Source organism: Mesocricetus auratus, unplaced genomic scaffold (genome assembly GCF_017639785.1).
Source record: "Mesocricetus auratus isolate SY011 unplaced genomic scaffold, BCM_Maur_2.0 Super-Scaffold_100009, whole genome shotgun sequence".
In the NCBI taxonomy this organism is placed as follows: Eukaryota; Metazoa; Chordata; class Mammalia; order Rodentia; family Cricetidae; genus Mesocricetus; species Mesocricetus auratus.
In genome coordinates, this window is record NW_024429193.1 from 24,658,075 (window position 1) to 24,679,182 (window position 21,108).

Genomic DNA, 21,108 nt, shown 5'->3' on the forward strand with positions numbered 1-21,108 from the left:
AGGCTTAACTCTAAAACCAGGTGAACTGACCTGCCAATTCCAGCAACAGTGCAGACGCTGTAAGCCCTCATCCACACTGAAAGTCTGAGTTCAGAGCTGATGTACTAGACTAGGACCTTGCTTTACCACTCTGATAACATCAGGAATTTGGGGTTTTAAAACAAAGGACAACAAGGGCAAAGCAAACCACAAAACAAACACCTTTACATTTGGAATATTCATTAGTTACAAAACCCAACTTCTCTTCTTTTCAAATCCACATTTCTCAAAAGAATAGATTGACTCCCTCACTCACTACACTCTGGGAGCCCAGTGTTAGGCAGAGTGCTCTGGACCAAGCGTGGAACCAAGATGGACAGGCCTGATCGTTATCCCAGTTTCCCTAACTGACCTCAATGTACAGAGGCTGCTTCCTGCTTCAGCCTGCCCCCCTTTGCCCGTGTCTCCACTTCCCTGTTTTTGTTCTGTTCCTCGTATGTCCTTTCTTTAATTTCCCGGTTATAAAAGCAAAATATGGCCATGACATAAAACTGGAAATTAGACCTTGTCATGAAAGCAACTTCAAATTAAAAATCATGCATGAGAATCCCCCCTAGTGGTTACCACTCAAATCCAACTGATACTTCTGCTGTTACATGCTTAATATATCAAACAGAAATGATAGGATAGCCTTGTTCAGTATTGATATACATGATGACTTTCTACATAGGTATTATAAAAATAATTTATAGTGACCAATGTTATTGGTGAACATATTTTTGTTTTTATAATTGAATTCTATTATCTGAATTTGTGCTAGCTTTTGTAAGTGGTGTGTGTTTCCTGATGCTTAATAGTATCTTGCTTTTATGTTTAAGCTTTTATTTTAAATTCAAAATAAGAATTTTACTTTTTAACACATTTACATGCATTGTCCAGGACTTTGTACATGCTAGGCAAGTGCTCTACTGCTAAGTTACCTTCCACCGTCCTAACTACTGAAAGGAAAGGTAAAACAGATGGTTTCCTGAAACCATAGGTTTGAAGAATGTACTCCTACTTTCTTCACCAATACGTGACTTGGCCTATAATTCTTAGATCAGATCTTTGTCTTATGAGAGCTTCATATTTCAGCTTATTTTTTTGGAATTTACTTTTATGAAGCAAAAGTACAAAGTTATGTTTTAGTTTTTATGAGTGCTGTTTCTTTTTTCTTCACCTATGAACTAACAACTTTATTGGCCTATGTCTAGGACTGATTGTCCAAAATTAACTTTGTCAGAGCAAATTCATCAAGGGCTAGCAATATAGAGAACACAGGCATTGGCACCTTCTTCTAAAGTCCTAAAACTGGATTTTCTTGGGGGTAAAACTGGCTGACTCTCACATAATAGTAAATGTGTGGATGCTGATAAGCAGTCTTCAGACTTATGAAGCAACATAAATTTAGAAAGACTTTGGCAAAAGTACTAGGATACATTATTCAATTCTGTTTTAAGACTTATAAATGTACCCACTTTATAATTCCAAGTTATGGTATATTTGTACATAACAATGATTTATAAGTGCACTCATGCACACCATTTGAGTGTCATCACAAGTGTGGGGGGATGGTAGGTTACTATACATTTTATATATAAGGAGCAAGAGCCCCAAAGCAACTCAGTGACTCTCCCAAATTTAACCACTAATTGCACCTTTGATGCCAGATATGATTTTCTGTGCCCATTATGTTGAAATTTTTATGTAATTTATATAATTAAGAGCCTGGGAACAGGCAAGCAATTCATGTGACCCAAGGTAAGGCAGGATTGGAGCCCAATACGTACTGGCAACCATTCTGCCCACCTTAATCCCAGTGTCCCTAGGTTGATTAGATAGACATCCCCCAACCTTGTTTCTACACAATATTCATTTTAAACATAAACTTTCTGGCAAAAACCACAACTTGTTTTCCTTTGAAGGGGGAATATTTGAGCATTAATTAATAAACACGGAAGAAACAAGACCTAGTGTAAGAAATGTACAGTAGCTAAGAAAAAAAGGGAAGCTGTGTTCATTGAAAAGAACAGGGCAATGTGCTTAATTTCATATTTATTCAGTATTGCCTTTACTTGAAGGCATGATCACCTAGTAAATGGGCTATCATTCATATATGTTGGATTGTCACCTAAAATGGAGTAGGCCTGCTATCATTAAAACATTTTTCAAATCTGATAACCTTTATAAATATATAAAGTATAAATTCCAGTACATTTTCATGTTAAATAACTTAAAGCAATGTAAAAATTAATGCATTTTTCTATACCTAGCACCTTTTTTCAGGTATGCAAGGTTCTGTAGCTCATTCAAACTAACATGCCTGCTGTTTTATTACTGTGTAGTGCCCATCATGATTAAATATGCCCATAACTCTTGTTTTCTACATGTATGTAGGGCTTGCATTTTCTTTTGGTGGTGTCTTATGTCCAATTTTCTACCCATTAATGCTCAAACGGACAGGTGGCAACTTTACAGCTTCGGGGTCGCATCACTTAGAAGAAGCCCTAGAATTGAGATGGTGACTTCTGAATACCATCATGTCTCCCCCTGTTCTGGAGGAGAGCACTATGTCCCAAGAATGTTTGCTGTACAAAAAGCATTGAAAGATTTGGCTGGAAAAAAAAGACTAGTGTTAGCACTTCTACAATGTAAAGCAGGGATGTGGAACTGTCTCCCATCAGCCCTTTGCAATAAGTTTATCACTCTATTAAGAGATGATCTCTGACTGTATAAAATCAATAGCAGCTGGGCTTGCAAAAGTCAGTCAACATGCAAGCACCTGGTGGCTTGATTTTCATGGGCTCCCACTCCAACGTCTTCTGAGGATGGAAGAGTCAGTTCTCTGGTAGCCTTAACACACTCCAGTGGATAGCCCCACACAAAGATCGGAATGGATGGATTGTTATTAAACAAACAAATACAAAGAACTTGACAATGGAGGGTAGTAAGACAGATATAGGAGGGGTTGACAAGAGGAGTTTGGGGTGAATAAGATCAAAACACATGAAATCTTGTAGGAGTTAATGAAAACATTGACTTAAAAAGAATACCCCCTAAAGAGAGGCTAATTTTAAAAACTTTTTTCTTTTCCCTACAATATTTTGCAACTAGTAACTACTCTCTTTGTGAGTTGGAAACCTGTTCCAAACCAAAACAAAGAGTTATGTCACACAGTGATCAGTTTAGGGAATTCTTAGCATTAACTTGTGACTCTATGTTCATATTATAACCATTGGTGCTTTTGAAGAATAATCAACAAATAAGTTGTTAACCACCGATCATAATCAAAACATGAAACAAATTTGAAATTCATACATGCCTGCCATATAAAAACTAACACAAATTGTTTTATACTACTCATAAAAGCTCTTGGGTAATTTGTTAAACAAAATTAAAATTCACACATAATGAAATTCTTGATACTGACAAAGGACACACATGAAAAATATGGCTACTGTAATTAGGTTGTCAAAAAATAGTTATCCATTAGTACTTACCATATACAGGCACATTTTGTGGTGCACACACTAAATAGTATAACTAGGATCTAATATATACATTTTAAAAATGATATACAGATTATACATATGTCATTATGAATTTTTTATTATTTTCATATTCTTCTATTTTGGTGATGCATGTGGATAACATAGACTTAATTAAAAGCTCTTGTTTTTCAATGCGGTTTTAAATATAGTCCTGCTCCTTTTGAATGAAAGCAGTCAACAACTAAGAGGGAGCTGGGGAAAAGTAGACACTAAAAAGGCTGAACAATACTTCTTCAAAAAGAAATAGATCTGTCCCCTGTTCAACAATGATTCAAACATTCATTATCACTCAAGTAACTGCCAAGCAATTGAAATCTCTCTAATTGTGAGTACCTAAATGTAGCTTACTGCCTTCCTCTCGCATCTCCTGACTTCTCTGGGTCATTTCATTCGCACCTCTCTTTTCAGCCATCTGGGATCTTTAGCAAGGGGAGCGTTAATGCTGAACACCTGGCCTGACTGTGTCTGCTGCTCTCTTTCACCTGCCAGCCCTTTGTTCCTCCCGGAAGACTGAATGAGCACTACAAGTCCTGTCAAGCACGCACACACTGCAGCTTTCCCTGTGCTTGGTCTCCTGCGCTTGTCCTTAAGTCTGCTAAATCCTTTCATTATTTCACCTCACCCATCTAGCTGCTCCATCTACTTTGTGATCTCTAGAAGCTAAAAATCCACACGAGAGTTATCCACACGTGATACCTCTAGAAGGCTGACGTGAAGGGAGGAAAAACAGCACTGAAAATAAATCACACAGAACTGCCCTGCTCTTGTTGGGAAATAGTTGTAAATGACCTGGTGGTAGCTCAAATCTGAAAATTCACAGTAGGCTATTTGAAAGCATATGTCGTCATCATCATTGTCGTCGGTAGGAGAGTGGGGTTAAGTAGCTATTCTACAAATTAGGTACTCCTCATCCCATGCTGGATTTTTCATTCTTTGCCTGGCACCCCTGAAGTTCTGTGTCCCAGCTCTTGGGTTCCTCCTACACACAAACCTCCTTTTACATTTCCAAAAATAATCTCTGATCTGACATTCCCAGAGATATTGAGTCTATACCTCAACTTCCATCTGTTTCCTACTCTCGATTTCTAAAGACTATACAACTAAGAATATGCTAACTTGGCTTAACACTCACTCCTCTTAATTATTCACAAGTCTTTCCAAACTTTAGCCTTTTTCGAGAGCTGCTTCTTTCAGTCAATACAGATGATTTCCCAGTTTAACTCAGACTCAATGACATGTCTCTGACCAGGGCTTCTGTCAAAAGCATGTCACCGCAGTGTTCAGTGAGACAAACCTGGCAGCATAGTTGTCATTCCTGTTGCTTAGAAAAGGGACAATGGAAAGAGATAACAAAAATTCCTGTTGGGTTTGCTGATTAAACAGCAACAGTAAAGAAGAAAAAAAGCCTGATATCAATGAGATGTTTGTGTATATGTGTGTGTGTGTGTGTGTGTGTGTGTGTGAGAGAGAGAGAGAGAGAGAGAGAGAGAGAGAGAGAGAGAGATTAGAATATTTCAACAGAGTCAAGTCCTGTACTCCCTGGACCATTGTGGGAAGAGGCACAGGCATTGTTAGTTCTAAGATTCCTGGTTGCATATTAAAATACTATCATAACAAACAAAATAACAAACAAATCAGAGGGGAGGGAGGGAGGAAAGAAGGAAGGGAGGGAGGGAGGAAGGTAGGGAGATAGAGAGAGAGAGAGAGAGAGAAACCATATCAACAAAAGGCTCTGAAGTACTCAGCATTCAGAATGAGATTAATAATGTGATGATAGACTATGTTGAAATCATGAGGATGAAGGTTTTATCATAGGCAGTCTTTGAATTAGTTAGAGAAAGCTAGTTTTCCCTGATTCACCTTCAATAAGATGCTTCCAGAAATATTTTTGTAGATTATATACAGAAAACAAAAGAACAACAACTCAGTCATGTGACAAAGTTTTAAACACTGGTTCCTGTTCTGTTGTACTATGGTCACATTCCTGCTTGCTTTCGCCCATTCCAGGATCCATTATTTTCCTGAGATATAAGTATTTTTAACCAGTAAGCTATGAACTATAATTAAGAAATTTATAACCCAAACAGTATGAGAGCTTCGATAGCATATATATGTATAAATATGCATATATATACATATTCATGTATTTAATCACAAAACAGTGAAGAGAAAAATTCTAATCTGAGAATTGGGAAATAAAGAGAAAAATCTCAAGCATAACCTATTGTCTGCTAAACATGATGTTAGGGCTATTAATGGGTGAGAGGTTTATAATTCAGGGGGAAGTGTAGTGAGACTGGTGTAACAGATAGCACAGCCTGGTTTCTAAACGTCTGGTATATGATTTCAGCTAAGGAAGTGAACTTTCACAATGCCATATGGAAAAGTAGAAGTAGAAGGATCTTTGGTTTAAAAGACAAACATTGGAAGAGGGTAAAAAGCACTGAGTATAGGATGCTCTGCCGCTTCATAGCTACAGAAAAGTCCAGGAAGACAGGGTACAGGAATCTAAACAATGCACAAAGGAGACATAGGTACAAACAGACTCTAGATCACCCCCAGTAAATTTCAAAATGGGAAAAATAGAAAGAATAGAGCTGGGACATGTGTGAAGATATTTTAATGGCGGTTGGCAACTTCTGGGGAAAGGATCTCAATGACTTCTTTTAAGATTCCTTCTATTGTCTGTGTTCTGATAGACATTTGCCAGGATTTTGAATGAAAGTATAAATGACATAATGTAAGAAAAAAATGGACAAAGACAAATCTAGATAGTTTGCTATTTTGCACTTTTTTGACTGGTCCAGTGGCAGTATTCCTCACTACGGATCTTGATCATGGGTACCTCAGTGTACTAGTTTGTTCTCTATTGCTGTGATGAAACATCATTTCCAAAAGCAACTTTGGGAAGAAGGGGTTTATTGTAGGTTACATGTCTTGATCACAATGTATCATAAAGGAAAAGCAGGGCCGGAACTTGAGTCAGTAACCTGGAGGCAGGAACTGAAAGAGGCTGAGGAAGAACACTGCTTACTGGCTTGCTCTGCCTGGCTTGCTCAATTGGCTTTCTTATATACTCCAGGGAGACCTGCCTAGGGATGGCAATGCTCACAGTGGGCTGGAACCTTCCAAATCAATCACCAATCAAGGAAAGGCTCCTCAGACTTTCCAATTGGTCAGTCTGATGGTAACATTTCTCAGTTGTGAGTCCCTCTTCTCAAATGACTTTAGCTTGTGTCATCGACAGAAAATTAACCATCTCAACAGTTCCTTCTTTTCCTTCCAAAACAAATATTCTCAGCAAAATTTTTATACCATGACTTTTTCAACAACAGTCACACCTTGGACCTCTCAAACTGGCTGCTACCTTCACTATCCACCTGACCTATGCTTTATAATATTAAAACTGTGAGGAATTTATACAATCTGAAGGACTTACTTCATTAGTCTCTTTTGTGCCTAAATCTATTTTTTTAAGATGGAAGATAAGTTTGTATTTATGTACAGAAAACTTAGCAGTAAGTGTACATTTAACCCAGTTTAGTGGCAAGTTCTTTGGCCTTTGCCTTTTCCAGCTTGGCAATTCGAGCCACAGATTTAGGACCCAGGACATTGCCTCCCCAGTGGCGGCGGATCTCATCGTATCTGTCGTTGTAATTGGTCCTAATAGCTTCCACCAGCTTAGCCAGAGCACCTTTGTCTTGCGAGTTAACCCGTGTGAAGGCAACGGTGGTACATGTCTTCCTGTGGACCAGCCGTCCCAGCCTGGCCTTCCCCTTGATGATGCAGTAGGGGACGCCCATCTTCCGACACAGGGCCGGCAGGAAGACCACCAGCTCAATGGGGCCTACATCGTGGGCGATCACCACCAGCTGAGCCTTCTTGTTCTCCACCAAAGTGGTGACTGTGTTGACTCCTGCTCGCAGGGCAGGTGGCCTCTTAGTGGGGACGTCCCCTTTGCCAGCAGCCTTCTTCTCAGCACGAGCTAGCAGCCTCTGCTTCTTCTCCTGCTTTGTCTCTGGCCTGTACTTGTGGGCGAGCTTAAGCAGCTGGGTAGCTGTTTGCCGGTCCAGGGCCTGGGTGAACTGGTTAATGGCGGGGGGGGGGGGCACTTTGAGCCGCTTGTAGAGGATGGCCCTTTGCCGCTGCAGCCGGATGTAACGGGGCCACTTGAAGCGTGTGAGGTCCCTCTTGGGCTGGATGTCCTGCCCGATGCCGAAGTTCTTGGGCCGCTTCTCAAACAGAGGATTCACCACCTTCTTGGCCTCCTGTTTCTTGACGACGGTGGGGGCCGGGGCCACCTTCTTCCCCTTGGCCTTCTTTCCCTTGGGCATCTTGCTCGGCTGGTGAAGGGAGAGCTTGTGCCTACATCTTATGACAAATGCACTCTTGGTGTTTGATCACTCACCATTTTTTGTTCTCCTCTGATCCTTTAAAACATGGATTCTCCTATGTTCTATTTGTGTTCAGGTTCTCTGCTCTCTCTCAGGGCAACCTCACAATTTATACTTCTGTAACAGTCTTATGTCTCTGAGTCCCAGAATAAATATCTCTTGAATGTTCTAGATGACAATCATCAAAGCTAACAAGAACTAGATATGTTTCCAGCTAACCCATTGGCCCTCGGAAGGTGCGGGTTCATAAATGGACCCAGAAAATACACAGTCAGCCATGACAGACTACAAATTCCTTTTCAAATTTCTGTGATGTGTGTAGATTTAGACAATTATAGTCAAGGAACTCTAGAACACAGAGGAACAAAGAAGGAGTTGATTAAAGGAATCTTGTATTCTTTTAAAGTTTTCATTACAATATCATTTCAAGGGCACATGAAAAGTCTATTGTAAGTTCTGAGTTTTCGTCTTCTTATTGAATTATTTCAGTTTTCCGCATCCTTCTTACTTTCAACACAGCAAAAGGTTTATAGACTTGCCCTTCCTTTATCACCGTACCATTCTTGTTCTAAGGAGAGAAAATGTATCTCTGTCAGGGATGCTTTTCTATTTTCCAAATTAAAAAGCTACTGATTATTTCTTTGTATAAAATGACAGCTTGAGCCTTTCAAGGAAATCAGGGGATATTAATTGAAAACTTAATGTAAAATGTCACACTTACTTCTTCCTGACACTTGCATGGTGCAAGCATATATGTGTTATTCTTCATTATAACATGGGGAGACCAATAGGGTTCATCCAAAGCTATAGAAAGCGTCCCTTCCCTTCTTGTTCACAGGGCCTTCTAACTTCATTTTCTGCATTCCAAGCATATATGAACACCACTGCATCTAAATATAGATAAAAAACTGGTTTTCATATTTCAACTTGGCTTTGATAAAATCTTAATTCTGAGCTGCCCTTTGGAAGTTTCTCATATTCCTCCACTGAGGCTTATGAGTATGGCTCACAAACCACTTTATGTTAGGACCAATGTTGATTCTGACCCTGCACAAGCACAAAAAGTGGACAACTATGCAAGCAATCAAGGCACATGCAATAGATATGGTACAAGTAACATGATACTAGGATAAGCAGAGTATGCTTGCTTTGTTACGTTTATGAATGATGGAGAGAATACAGTTCTCTTGCTTATCATTTTGTACCATAAGCTCAAAAGCACAGATAGAAGATGGCTAGAGATGACTTAATTTCTTGATTGTAAATAAGCAATAATCACTATTTCCAGTGTTTCAACCATTGATTTTTACATTCAGATATATAGTTCTATTACCTGGGTTTCCCATTTTGTATCATTTAACTTTTTACTGTGCGATAACCCTATCCACAAGCCTTCTCCACCATCACAAAAATTCTCAGTGAACCTTTGTTAGTTCGTTCTGTCTGTCAGCTGGCCTTAGCTGTAACAGGGATGGTTTACTGCAACATGATGTTACTCCTTATCCTTTTTCTGTTTTGCATGAGCACACTTGCTTTTTTGCTTTTCCTTGAAGATGCCTGACAATGTCCTTGCCAGATGTGGCTGCCCAGTCTTGAACTTACTACAGAACCATGAGCTAAATTAGACTTTTTCCTTATAAATTATCCAGTTTCAGGAATTTTGTTGCAGCAGCAAAAAGTGGAGGAGTATGAACAAGGATGAAATATGGACTCCCCATGTTGTTAGTATAAACTGCAAAGACACACTCTAAGGTGTCTATTGTGGTTACCATTATGGGAGGGAAGTTGTCTAAAACACAGAATTTTCAACTATTTTATGTTTGAAACAGATTTGGCTCATCAGAAATTTAGACAGGATACGTGGGCTATTCTTTGGGTATTCATTGATTTGGGGGAAAACATGAAGCCTAGGAATGGCTTGGAAGATGGGGATCAGAATCACAAGAAAGTATTCATCTTTTGAACTCTATGTCCCTATCCTGTGAGATTATTCAAAGGCTGCAGAGTCTTTGGGAAGTGGAGCTTGGCTGGTACAAGGAGGCAACTAGAGGCAGGTCTTTGAAGGTTATACCTTCCCTGTCATCAGCCTACTTTACCTTCTTCCAGTCTATTGTGATGTGGGCTCCCTCATGCTCCTGTGATCACTACAGCTCCAGCTTGTTTCTACCATACCTTCCCTGCCATACTGGACTAAAACTTCTCAAAGCACGGTCTTCCCTTCTTAGGTTGTGAAATACAATTTCCTGGTAATGAGAACAGTGACTAGGAAAGAAGATTCACTTGTTCATACCTGGGACCAAGGGATAAGAGGATTCAAACACTACTAGCATTGAGTGGAGCAGCCTACCTACTCGCGGCTCCCCACAGGGATTGGCTGCCACAGCACATTGTAACCACAGAGTAGTCAGATTTCTTAGGCGGTAGCCATAAGCTCAGAACTCCAAGACAAAGCTGCATTATGTCTCACGACAGACTTGGAAGCCATACGGCATTCATTTCTCCCTACGTAATTAAAGCAAACACAAGTTCATCCAGATTTGCGGAGAAAGCATCCTTTGCATGAAAATAGAATGCTAAAGTCACATTGTAGATAATATATTATTGCAGCTCTCTTAGAACAATGAAATGTTACACAATTTGTTATGACCTGGCATTTTAGCCCTCATCCACTCATATTCCCCACACATGAAAAATACACTCATATTCCTCTCTGTCCTCTTTTACGGCATCAGCTTGAAGTCCAATGATTCATTACCTAAATCAGGTCCAGGCGTGGTTAAGGCTCCATGTTCTGATTTTTGGTGTTCTGCTCCTCCCCTCTAATCTCATGATAAGTGAGCTAAAGGGCTTCTTTTTCAGGCTGCTGTGGCAATGATGGCTTCAAGAGTTTTAGCAGCACTAATTTTTGACATAAGAGATTTGGGGGTGTGACTGATTCCTCAGAAAGGATTTCATTTGTTTTAAGGGGTCTCTTAAGTATTAGAGTTGATTTCTCTGATGTCTTAACAGGCTAGGCATAGTGGTATGTAGCTGATCCCAGCTGCTTTGGAGGCTGAGATCGGAGGATAGTGAATAAGGGGTGAGCGTGGGTGCATAGAGAGACCCAAAGCCAATGGGAAGGACAAGGATAAGGTCTTAACAATGGTTACATGGAAAGTCCCTTTGTTTTATCTTTATGCTAGTAATTGAAACAGCTATAAGCCCACTATGTTTCATAGGAGGAACTGCTGCAACCAACATTAGAAAAAACAACCCACCATAGGAGTGATGCCAGGAGGCCCTTTGTTATATAGGATATCAATGTAAATGATGCACCATGCATCCTGACACAGTTATTCATTTGCTTCTTACTCAAGTATTTATAGTGGATTGTCTATTTTCCAAGTCCAATTCTAGGCCCTAGATGGAAAGTGGTGGACAAAACAGATAAGCATTCTATCTTCATCTTACTTTACATTCTCAGCGTGAAACAGACAAATGCTAAGCAGAGAACGTAGTAGATTGGATGGTGTTAAGTGTGGAGGGGAGGGGAAGTAGAGACAGGAAGAGAGGAAATTTAAGTGGCAGGTTACAAGTTTGAGTAGCCTGACTAGGGAGGGCTTATTGAGATGTTCTGAGAAAAGATCCAAATCCAGTTAAGGTAAAGAATACCTGTGGGCATTGATACATGAAGCTTACCCAGCAAGAAATGTAATAAAACAAAAATAGAAAAAGCATTTTAAAACTCATGAGATGTATCCTAATAAACAAGTTGTCCTTATGCTGAAATCCTTGAGTTCAAAGCCAACCATATAAATAATGTTTAAAACCCCGTACCCATTTGAATATCAAAAAAAAGCTGTTAGAAGTTCTTGAAGATAATTAAAAGCATACTTTCCTGTTTTAAATTGGCCTTTTCTTTGGAATGTTTTAGTCAGCCTGGTGGACAATCCATGAGTTCTGTGAACACTTGTCACAGGAATCCATGCATCTGCCCTTGCCAGGCATCTGCCCTTGCTGGGCAAATGAATGTCAAATGGTTGTCACAAAGTTTGTTTCCTAAAGTCTCCCCTCCATGAAATAGCCTTTAGTCACTCCATCCAAGACTGATCTTTAGAAATGCTTTTGTCCCCGCTTTATTTCACTGGTGTGGTGTTGTTTCCTTCCTGATTAGGTGACAGTAGACCCCTTTGAAGGAAAAGTTGTCTCACTCTGAAAATGTGTGCATCAGTTACACTACCTAATCTGTGATCTGCTAAAGGTAGCATTATGCCTTTGATAGGAAAGCATAGATTTAGACCAAGCATGAACTTAGGCTTTACCAGATATCATGAACAAATACTCAACCTCTCCAAGTGTTACTTTAAAAATTTATTATGAATTAAATAGAACCCACTTGCCAGAATTATGCTGAAGGCAGCATGAAGGGCCATACTACTATTAGATGCATTCTTCTGAGGATGTATTTGTGCCGTATGCTGGACCTCATGACTGAGTGGTACTGCTGACTCAGCACCACATCAAACAGGAAGGCTCATCAGTTATCCAGGGACCTTTGCCTCATTCTCACAGTTCCCATAGCTGAGATTCCCATGTCCTTCTCATCCTTTTTTTTCCTTACCTTGAATGGTTTTATGCTTCCAAATAGTTAGAATTTTAAAGGTGGTTTTTAAAAGAAAAGTGATGAAAGGGAGAGCTCCTTTATAATTGTAGGGACTGATGTTATCTTCCAGTTAAGCAGTGCTGAGCGCGCCTGCTAAGGATGCCCAAGCACACACACTGTAGGCAAAAGCAGAGGGGATGGTGAAAATTTCTGCTCGAAATACTTTTTGATAATTAGCAGTTTCACAGTAGATCTTGCAAGTACTATTTGGCTTTTATAGTGAGTACCAATACAATTATCAAGCAAGCACCTACCAAATGTTGTCATTCAACCATGGCTTAAAAGGCAGCCATTGCTTTTGTGCAAGTTTACACATTATCTTTCTTCGGGTCCTTACATTGGTTCAAAGTTCCGGTTATGCCAATATGCTGGAGAGAAATCCAAAGGCAAGATGAGGCAAAAAAGAGGCAATCAAGGAGAGTTCCCAATATATGCCTGTAGAGAATGATTTTTTAGAGACTTCCTTGTGGAATTTTGATTTAAAAAAAAAGGTTTAGTTACAGGACTCAATCCTACCAACCACAATGTTCTTTCCTAAAAATTTATTGCCGCTTACAGCTCTCTGAACAAGTGACACCTGACATGTAGGAGGTGCACAGACGCAGTGAATTTTTAAATTTTTATTGTTTTTAATTGTGTGTGTGTGTGTGTGTGTCTGTGTGTGTGTAGATAAGTGCAAGTACCCACGAAGGCAAGAAGCATTGGATCCACTTAGAGCTAAAGTAGTTGTGAGCCTTCTGCTATGGGTCTTCAGGAGGGCAGTACTAGCTCTTAACCACTGAGCCATTTCTCCAGCTCCACACAAATGCATTTCTAAGAATAGAAACAGAAGCTTTGAGTGATGTGAGAAGTAGCAAGAATGAAACAGTGCAAGCTCATGAAGATGGGGAAAGCCCCTCCTAAAAGTGCCCAGAGCTCTGAGGGAAGCTGGCATATGGCAGGTACTCTATAGCAAATATTTTCTGAAAGGATGCATCTGCTGTGAGGGGTGAATAAGTTAACTGGATACATTCAAAACTATAATTATAAAAAATTGGGCAAAATTCAAATCTTTGTTTTGGGCCGTAGAAATAAATACTTTCCCTTTGATTGCTTGGTGGCAAACTAGAAATATTCCTCTCTGTTCAATGGTTTTGCTATCTCTCTTTTTTTGTTTGTTTGTTTTGCTAATTTTGTTGTTGTTGTTTTTTGAGACAAGGTTTCTCTGTGGCTTTGGAGGCTGTCCTGGAACTAGCTCTTATAGACCAGGCTGGTCTCGAACTCACAGAGATCCGTCTGCCTCTGCCTCCCGAGTGCTGAGATTAAAGGCGTGCGTCACCAATGCCCAGCTTTGTTATCTCTTAATGATGACAGTAGAGGTGGTTTCTAATTCTAAAATAAGATACTTTAAATATTTAAAATATTTATTTTATTTTTAATTATGTATATATTTGTGTTTGTCTAAGTTAGGGTATGTGCACATATATGCAGGTGTACTAGGGATCTGAGGATAGAATCAGGTCTCACAGAACTGTAGTTATAGGCAGTTGTGAGATACCTGACATAGGTGCAGGGTGCCATACTTGGATCCTCTATAGGAACAGTGGCCACTTCTAACCACTGAGAGGTCTCTCTTCCCTGACTTTTAATTTTTGTTTGTTTCAAGGCAGGGTTTCTATGTGTAGCTTTAGAGCCTGTTCTGGAACTTGTTCTGTTCTGTATACCAGGCTAGCCTTGAGATCCACATGCCTCTGCCTTCCGAGTGCTGGGATTAAAGGTGTATGCCCCCACCACCCAGCCTTTTAAAGTTTTAGATTCCTTTCTGTCAATGATTCATTTCTGAACAGTGGGAATTTGTGTTTAAATGAGCATCATGTTGGTACTAGTTTATTTCACACTTGTTAATTAGTTAAAGAGTCAAAATAATATTCCCAGAACTATCTTGTGTACCTCATTACACATATAGAAAAATTGGGCTCTACGTAAACATGTGGCATGGCACAACAGAGCTTGTTCCAACTCCCATTTCTGTGGCTGTCATCTGCTAGTCTAGAAAGCTTGTCTCCTAAAGAAACATCATGAAGAAAATCTTCAACTGAATAAGAGGCACTAATTTACCTCTTTATAGCTATGCTGGTCACTAGAAGTGTAGGTCTGGATACAGGGTCAGAGTAGGTAATGCCACTAAGCGTGAAACAAGACAAAGATAAATAGCATGTGTCAGTGTGTTCAAAAGTCAGTCTTAGGCAAGAGCAAAGATAACACAGAAAGGAAACAAAGAGTGTGGAGCTATTGCCGGGCTGGAGAATGAGAAAAATGTGAGATTCTTGGACAGTAGCCAGAATTCAGAAAATATATAGAAACAGAAAGGGTCAGAACAATAGCAAGCGGGAGAGCAGAGCACATTATGGTGTCCGTCAGACTTAATCACTGAAGCAGATCCATTCTCCTCAAGGGATTTTTCACCACTGTACCTACCAGGAGCAACACCGCATTGCAGGCCTAGACACAGCATAAAGAGGCTGAATTGGCAGCCCCGAACCAAGAGGCCAGGGGAACACTACAAGCTGCTGGGGAACAGCTCCTGACACCTTAGCATGCCTTCTGAGCTCGGAGTTTCCACTATCTGCCCAGTTTCCTTTGCAAAGGGAGATTAGTTCTACAGCATATATCATGGATTCCCCGATGGAAGAGTCAAACTGCGGATTGCTGGAGTCCACTATGGATGACAGGTTCTTTCTTCTTCCCTCTATCTGGGAAATGTGAGTTGTGACTACCAGATGGATGTTGGTGTCATATGTAGGGCTCTTCTCTGTGCTCTTCTGTCCCTCATCCTATGCACCAACTCACTATTGGCACAGATCTACTTTTGAACCGGCACATTGCCAGGATGTACAAGGCACTGTGATAGCCAGGAAAGATGAAAAGATGAGAACATGATCCTGCCTTTAACGTGTTTACAGTCTGCACCGCCTGGTAATCATGGCTAGAAGATTTGGAATACTTAAAAAGGGGGAGTGTTATTATATTTATTAAATCATTTAACTCCAACAACCATGTAACAAAGTGAGAATCCTATCCATTATTCAAAGAGAAACTGGCATAAATGGGAGCCATATAAATCACTCAATACTATACAGCTAATGAATAAAAACCTAGAATCCAAAAGAAAGCACAATGATTCCATAGCCTTATTCCCAAGCATGGTGATGTACTGTCTTATCATGAACCCAAAAGTTATTGATCACAACTATAAGGACAATGCTTGGGACATATGGATGAGGTAAGACAATTGTATAAAAGGGTGAATAAGTGAGGCTGTGTACACTGTCACAGGACTCTTGCTACACTTTTCACTTATCTGTGTCGAACACTATTCACAGAGGGAACAAGGTCTACTTCCAAGCATTAGTATAAAGATAAAGACTGTACATAAAGACCACAGTTTTTGGGTTCTTCTGCAGAGTGAGCACTGGAGACACTTAGGAAAAGATGGCCATAAGCCTTCCATCTGAGACTTTGAAGTTGCTACAGGAAGATGTAGAGGAAGTATTTCAAGACATTGATATAGACAGTGAGTGTCTATTTAGGACAACAGAACACAGGCAACACAAGTAAACACAGAAAGCAGGAATCTAGCAAAACTAAGAGGCTTCTGTACAGCAAAATCAACAATCAACTGGATGGACAGAAAACTTCTGGACTAGGTTATCATGTTTACAAATGACACATCCAGGAATGGCATCCAAAATATGAATAATGACCAGCAGCAAGATAAAATTAAGAAGCAGTTTAAAGACGAAACAGACATGTCTCAAAAGGAGTCATACAAGTGGCCAACAAACATATGAAAAAACCATCCAAATTCTATAATCATCAGAGGAATGTAAATCAAAATTATAATGAGGGATCATGTCACCCGAATTGGAGTGATTATTATGAGAAAAAAAGTAGTAGCAAATTCTGGCAAGAAAGTAAGAAAATTGGTCTTGGATACTGTTAGTAGCAATGAGAATTATTACAACTGTAAGGGAAGAGAGTATGGAGAATCTTCAAAAACAAAATAGAACTTCAATATAATACAATACAAAGGAAACGGAGGCCTCCCTCCTCCCTCTTTCCCTCCTTTTATTCCTTCTTCCCTCCCTTTCCCTTCTCTTCTTCTCCTTTCCTCCTCTTTCTCTCCATTCATAAGCCTGTTCCCTCCTCTCTCTAATTTGAGGTAGGGTCTCAATATATAACCCAGGAAGATCTGAAAATCTCTGTGCAGTTGGTTACTAGACCTAACAATTATCTGGGCCTCCTAGATCTAGGCTTATAGGCATCCACTAACTCCATGATCTAGGAAGTGAAATCTTTATAACAAAGACAATACTTTCACCCCCTTGTTTATACTGTGCACAATAGTCAAATATGTAATAATTTCTGTTTGTTGTCAGTGAGTGATATAGCGTGGTGCAGTTCCACAGGGGAATAGCAGTCTGCCATAAAAATGGAATCCTGTCATTTGCAGCAACCCAGACGGGACTGTGGGACAACTATTACTTTAAGACAAATGCCTGACAAAAGAAGACAAATAGCACATATTCTTGCTCAGCTGACAAAATCAATAATCCAACCTTGTAAAGGTATGGAATGGAAGAGTCCTCATTAGAAGGGAGGGAAGGAGAAACTTTTAAAAGTAAGAGTAGTGTTTAAGAACTAAAAATAAGGGTCTAGGTAGAAAATGGTGGAGCACATGATGAATACACAGATAGGAATATGAAGATAAACCTCATTAGTGTTTTTCTACAATTAATATGCATCTTTTAAAAAGACAAAATAAGGTTTATTGGAAATAACAAAAACAATATTATGAAGTTTGACAGAGTAAGTGACATTGAGTTGAACCCAGAATGACCACCAAACATTTTCTAGATAGAAGGAGAAATGGAATGTGTATATGATGTTCAGAAAATAAAACGCTCTCTTTTGGGTTTTTTATTGTTGTTTTTTGTTTTTTAGAGTTGATGCATTGTGTGTGTGTGTGTGTGTGTGTGTGTGTGTGTGTGTAGGTATGTGCTCACTGGAAAATAATGGTCAGAGATGGCATGGTAAACATTGGAAAAGATGGATCACAATATCCTTACAGAGCATGAAACACTAAAACAGTTCTCCAAGTCTGCGTTTTTGTTGTTGATGTTTGTTTTGGGGGGCATAGTGCTTTTGCTTCCTTCCAGATGTATTAAGTCCAAACATAATTGCACTTTAACACAGCACACAGTGTTCTACAACTGACCCAGCACTCTGTTCACTCTGTAGTGTGTGTGGTGTCCCTTCTCTCTACATCTCGGGAGCAAAGCTGGTGGACGATGATGACTGAATGTGGCTCAGACACCTCCTAGAGTGACTTCTGGGAACTTTTACCTCTACTCATGTCCCTGCTCTTGGCCCATACTCTTGTAGGAGTGAACCCCACAAAGCTACCCGCCCAACAGGGCGGGGTCAAGGTAGAGATAAAAGGAAGTGAAAGGAAAAGGGGCTTCCCTTTTTTCTCCTGGAAGCCAGCCAAGCTTCTGACTCCTAGTCCCTCCTATCTGGATTCCCTATTGGCCAGACAGTACTTTATTGACAAATGCACAGGACTTCCCCAACAGACTCTGATGTCAAAAAGTCTTGACATAAATTTGTATATGAACATGCTTTCAAATTGTTAAAAGCAATTCTTCCTGTGAGAGTAATAGCATACAAACAAAACATCCTTATAAAGGTGTATGGCAAGATTCTTATTTCTGCAGCCATGTGACATATCAGTTTCAAACATGCCTCTACTTTCCAGAAATAAAAGTACAATGAGTGAATAAATACTTTGCCAATAAATTCCCTTCTGTGAGTGGCACTAATTATGCAACAGTTTCAAAGCATCAAGAAATAAAAACCTAATGTCATCATTTCCTCAGCAAAATAATTCGAGCCTCAGTAATTCTGTACCCTGTCCCGAATCTGATGGGAAATCCCCACCTCCCAGTGCAAACAAACGTACTGTGATGATTGCTTTAAAACCACTGTTTGACGATTTGGCAATTACCGATGTTGTATTGGTTCTTATTTCATCATTCACTTGGCTTGGGGGCACACTAAGTAGTTTCAGACAAATAACTGCACGCCAACTCCTTACTCAGCACTCTATCAGAAACATTGTGGTCTTGACTTCAATGTCAATTACAGAATCATCTTAATCTGACTACTCAAAACAATGCTTGGAGTGGAGGGTATCAGTACCATTCTGTGGTGAAGAATATTATTCCATATGTCTTTCATGACCCTTTTGCCACGATTTGAAAGCTACAAGATTATTGTTCTAATTTTTTCTTAGAAGTTTATCAGAATCACTTCTTAATCATCATTATTAGACATTTCATTTCAGACGTATTTAGTACAAGCCTTATGTTTTTGGCATGAAGGTAAACACCAAATATTTATCAATATTTAGATGTTTGTTTTGCCAGAATTATGTAGTTTCCTTTTCTCTATGTAAAATGAAAACACAACATTTCCAGTGCTTAAATACTGCATTTGTTCTTATTCCCTCACACATTTCTGAAGTGAAATCTGCTGTGATAACTATCTTTCCTGTCATTATTTATGCCTTGTTCCCTCTTATATTAGATAAAGGCTTATGATTACCATACAAACCCCCTGCATTAGCCTGATTTTTCTAAGTAAAGGTCATTCTTTTTCTTGGATGTATATCATCAAATAATTCATTTGCCTTGCTGCTATGTGTGCTAGCTTAGGACTCTTCAATATAGCACAATCTGCAAACTTCATTAACATATTGTTTACTCTCATTTTGAGGTGATTAATGTGGATATTATACATGAATATAGGTAACATCAATCTCTGTATGAGTTGTTTGAATATTACTTCAAAGTAAAATAATGTTGCACCCTTCCCCATGGGGGGTCTGTCTGCTGACCACTTGTACTAGGAGCTTTTAGCTAAACACTTCTCATCCCCTCATCGCAGTAATGCCTGCTTTCAAGTTCCTGTTTTCCATCCTGTGTCTAAATGCTAATTCCTGTTTTGGAACCACCGTTTGCTTCTACCTTGGGGATTTTCCACCATGCCTGCCTTTGCTATTTAAGGTTCTACCCTTGTAATAATAAATGCCATTCTCCTTGTAAGAATGAGCCTATGTCTTTGTCCTCATTTTACATCGTTAGCCCTTTGCCTCTGATTGTTGTAAATTATGGTAGCGCCATAGCCACAAACACACCGGTAGCTCACTACAAAATAATATTTTTTATCATTACTTGTGATTTATATTACTATCAATTTTCTTTGCTGATGGCATGAGAAAGTTGCATGCAACTTACTTTTATCTTTTAAGTGTCTATCTCAGATTACTAAAATCAAATATGTTCTGTCTGCTGCATTTCTCATGTTCATTCATGGTTTCTCTTTTAAATTGTGGACAGCCCCATCGACATGTAAAATTAATTGATAAATCCAGGTTGTCTTTGCAAGGTGACAGTATCATCCTAGGGAGGTTTGAATATCTGTAGAGATTTTTGTAGGCTTTGTAATATTGCTAACCTTCTTAACGTCAACCAAAAATCTCCATTTGCTTTTCATTTGCAAAGCTAACGTATCCTTGTGACTTTTTAAAATAATACCTCCATCGAATTCATCTTTTTTTTTAACCATCATTTCATTTGGTCTCTAATTTTAATAGTTGCTTGAAGTGTGATTTTTTCTGCTTTGTATATAGGAAAAGAAATGGATATTTGGTACTTAAAATTATTTTGTTTTGTTTTAAGCAAATAGGCAATTAATAAATTGTTTTCCTATCTCTCTTTGCTAGTTAGGGACAGATAAAACAACATGGCTAAAAGCAACCCCAAGAGGAAAGAGTTTACTTCCTCTGACAACATCTAGATCACAATGTGTCATCAGGGCAGAACTCTATAACAGGAACTCAGAGACAGAAATGAATGCAGAAGCCATGGGGGAGTGATATTTACTGACTTGCAACCCATGACTTGCCCTGTCTGTGTTCTTATAACACTTGCACAGTGGGCTCGTTCCTCCGATATTATTAATAATTAAAATGTCCCACAGACTTGCCTACAGACAACCTGATGGAGGTGTTTATCTTCTTCCCAGGTTTGTGTCAAGTTGACAAAACAAAACAAACAAACAAAAAACCCACAACAAAACAGGATGCTCTCTTGGAATTTATAGATTAAAATAATCTAACCACGGATAACATCTAAGCCATTGTTTAAACAGGAATGGCTTTTCCATTGTTATCAAAATATGCTCCACACAGTTCTTGAGTCACATGACTGAAGTAATTCATATGTTGCAAATATATTTTATTTAACTGCAACCTCTTACTTCCTAAGAAATTCATCTCATCACAAATGGGGCAGTTTTGTATGGCTGTAATTGCCCCACACCCCATTCTCCTTCTACAGATGGATTAGGCTAATGAATCACACCCCAACACCTGCTATGTGAGTAAATATAAAACCTGATA

At 39.3% G+C, this 21,108-nt stretch overlaps 1 protein-coding gene across 1 annotated transcript; it reads right to left on the reverse strand.

The window, feature by feature from the left end:
• Positions 1–7,084: 7,084 nt before the first annotated feature.
• On the reverse strand, positions 7,085–7,922 carry LOC121142183 (60S ribosomal protein L7a-like). Its single transcript, XM_040751494.1, has one exon. The coding sequence runs from the start codon at positions 7,901–7,903 to the stop codon at positions 7,100–7,102; it is 804 nt and encodes a 267-aa protein (XP_040607428.1). The 5' UTR covers positions 7,904–7,922; the 3' UTR covers positions 7,085–7,099.
• Positions 7,923–21,108: the final 13,186 nt, after the last annotated feature.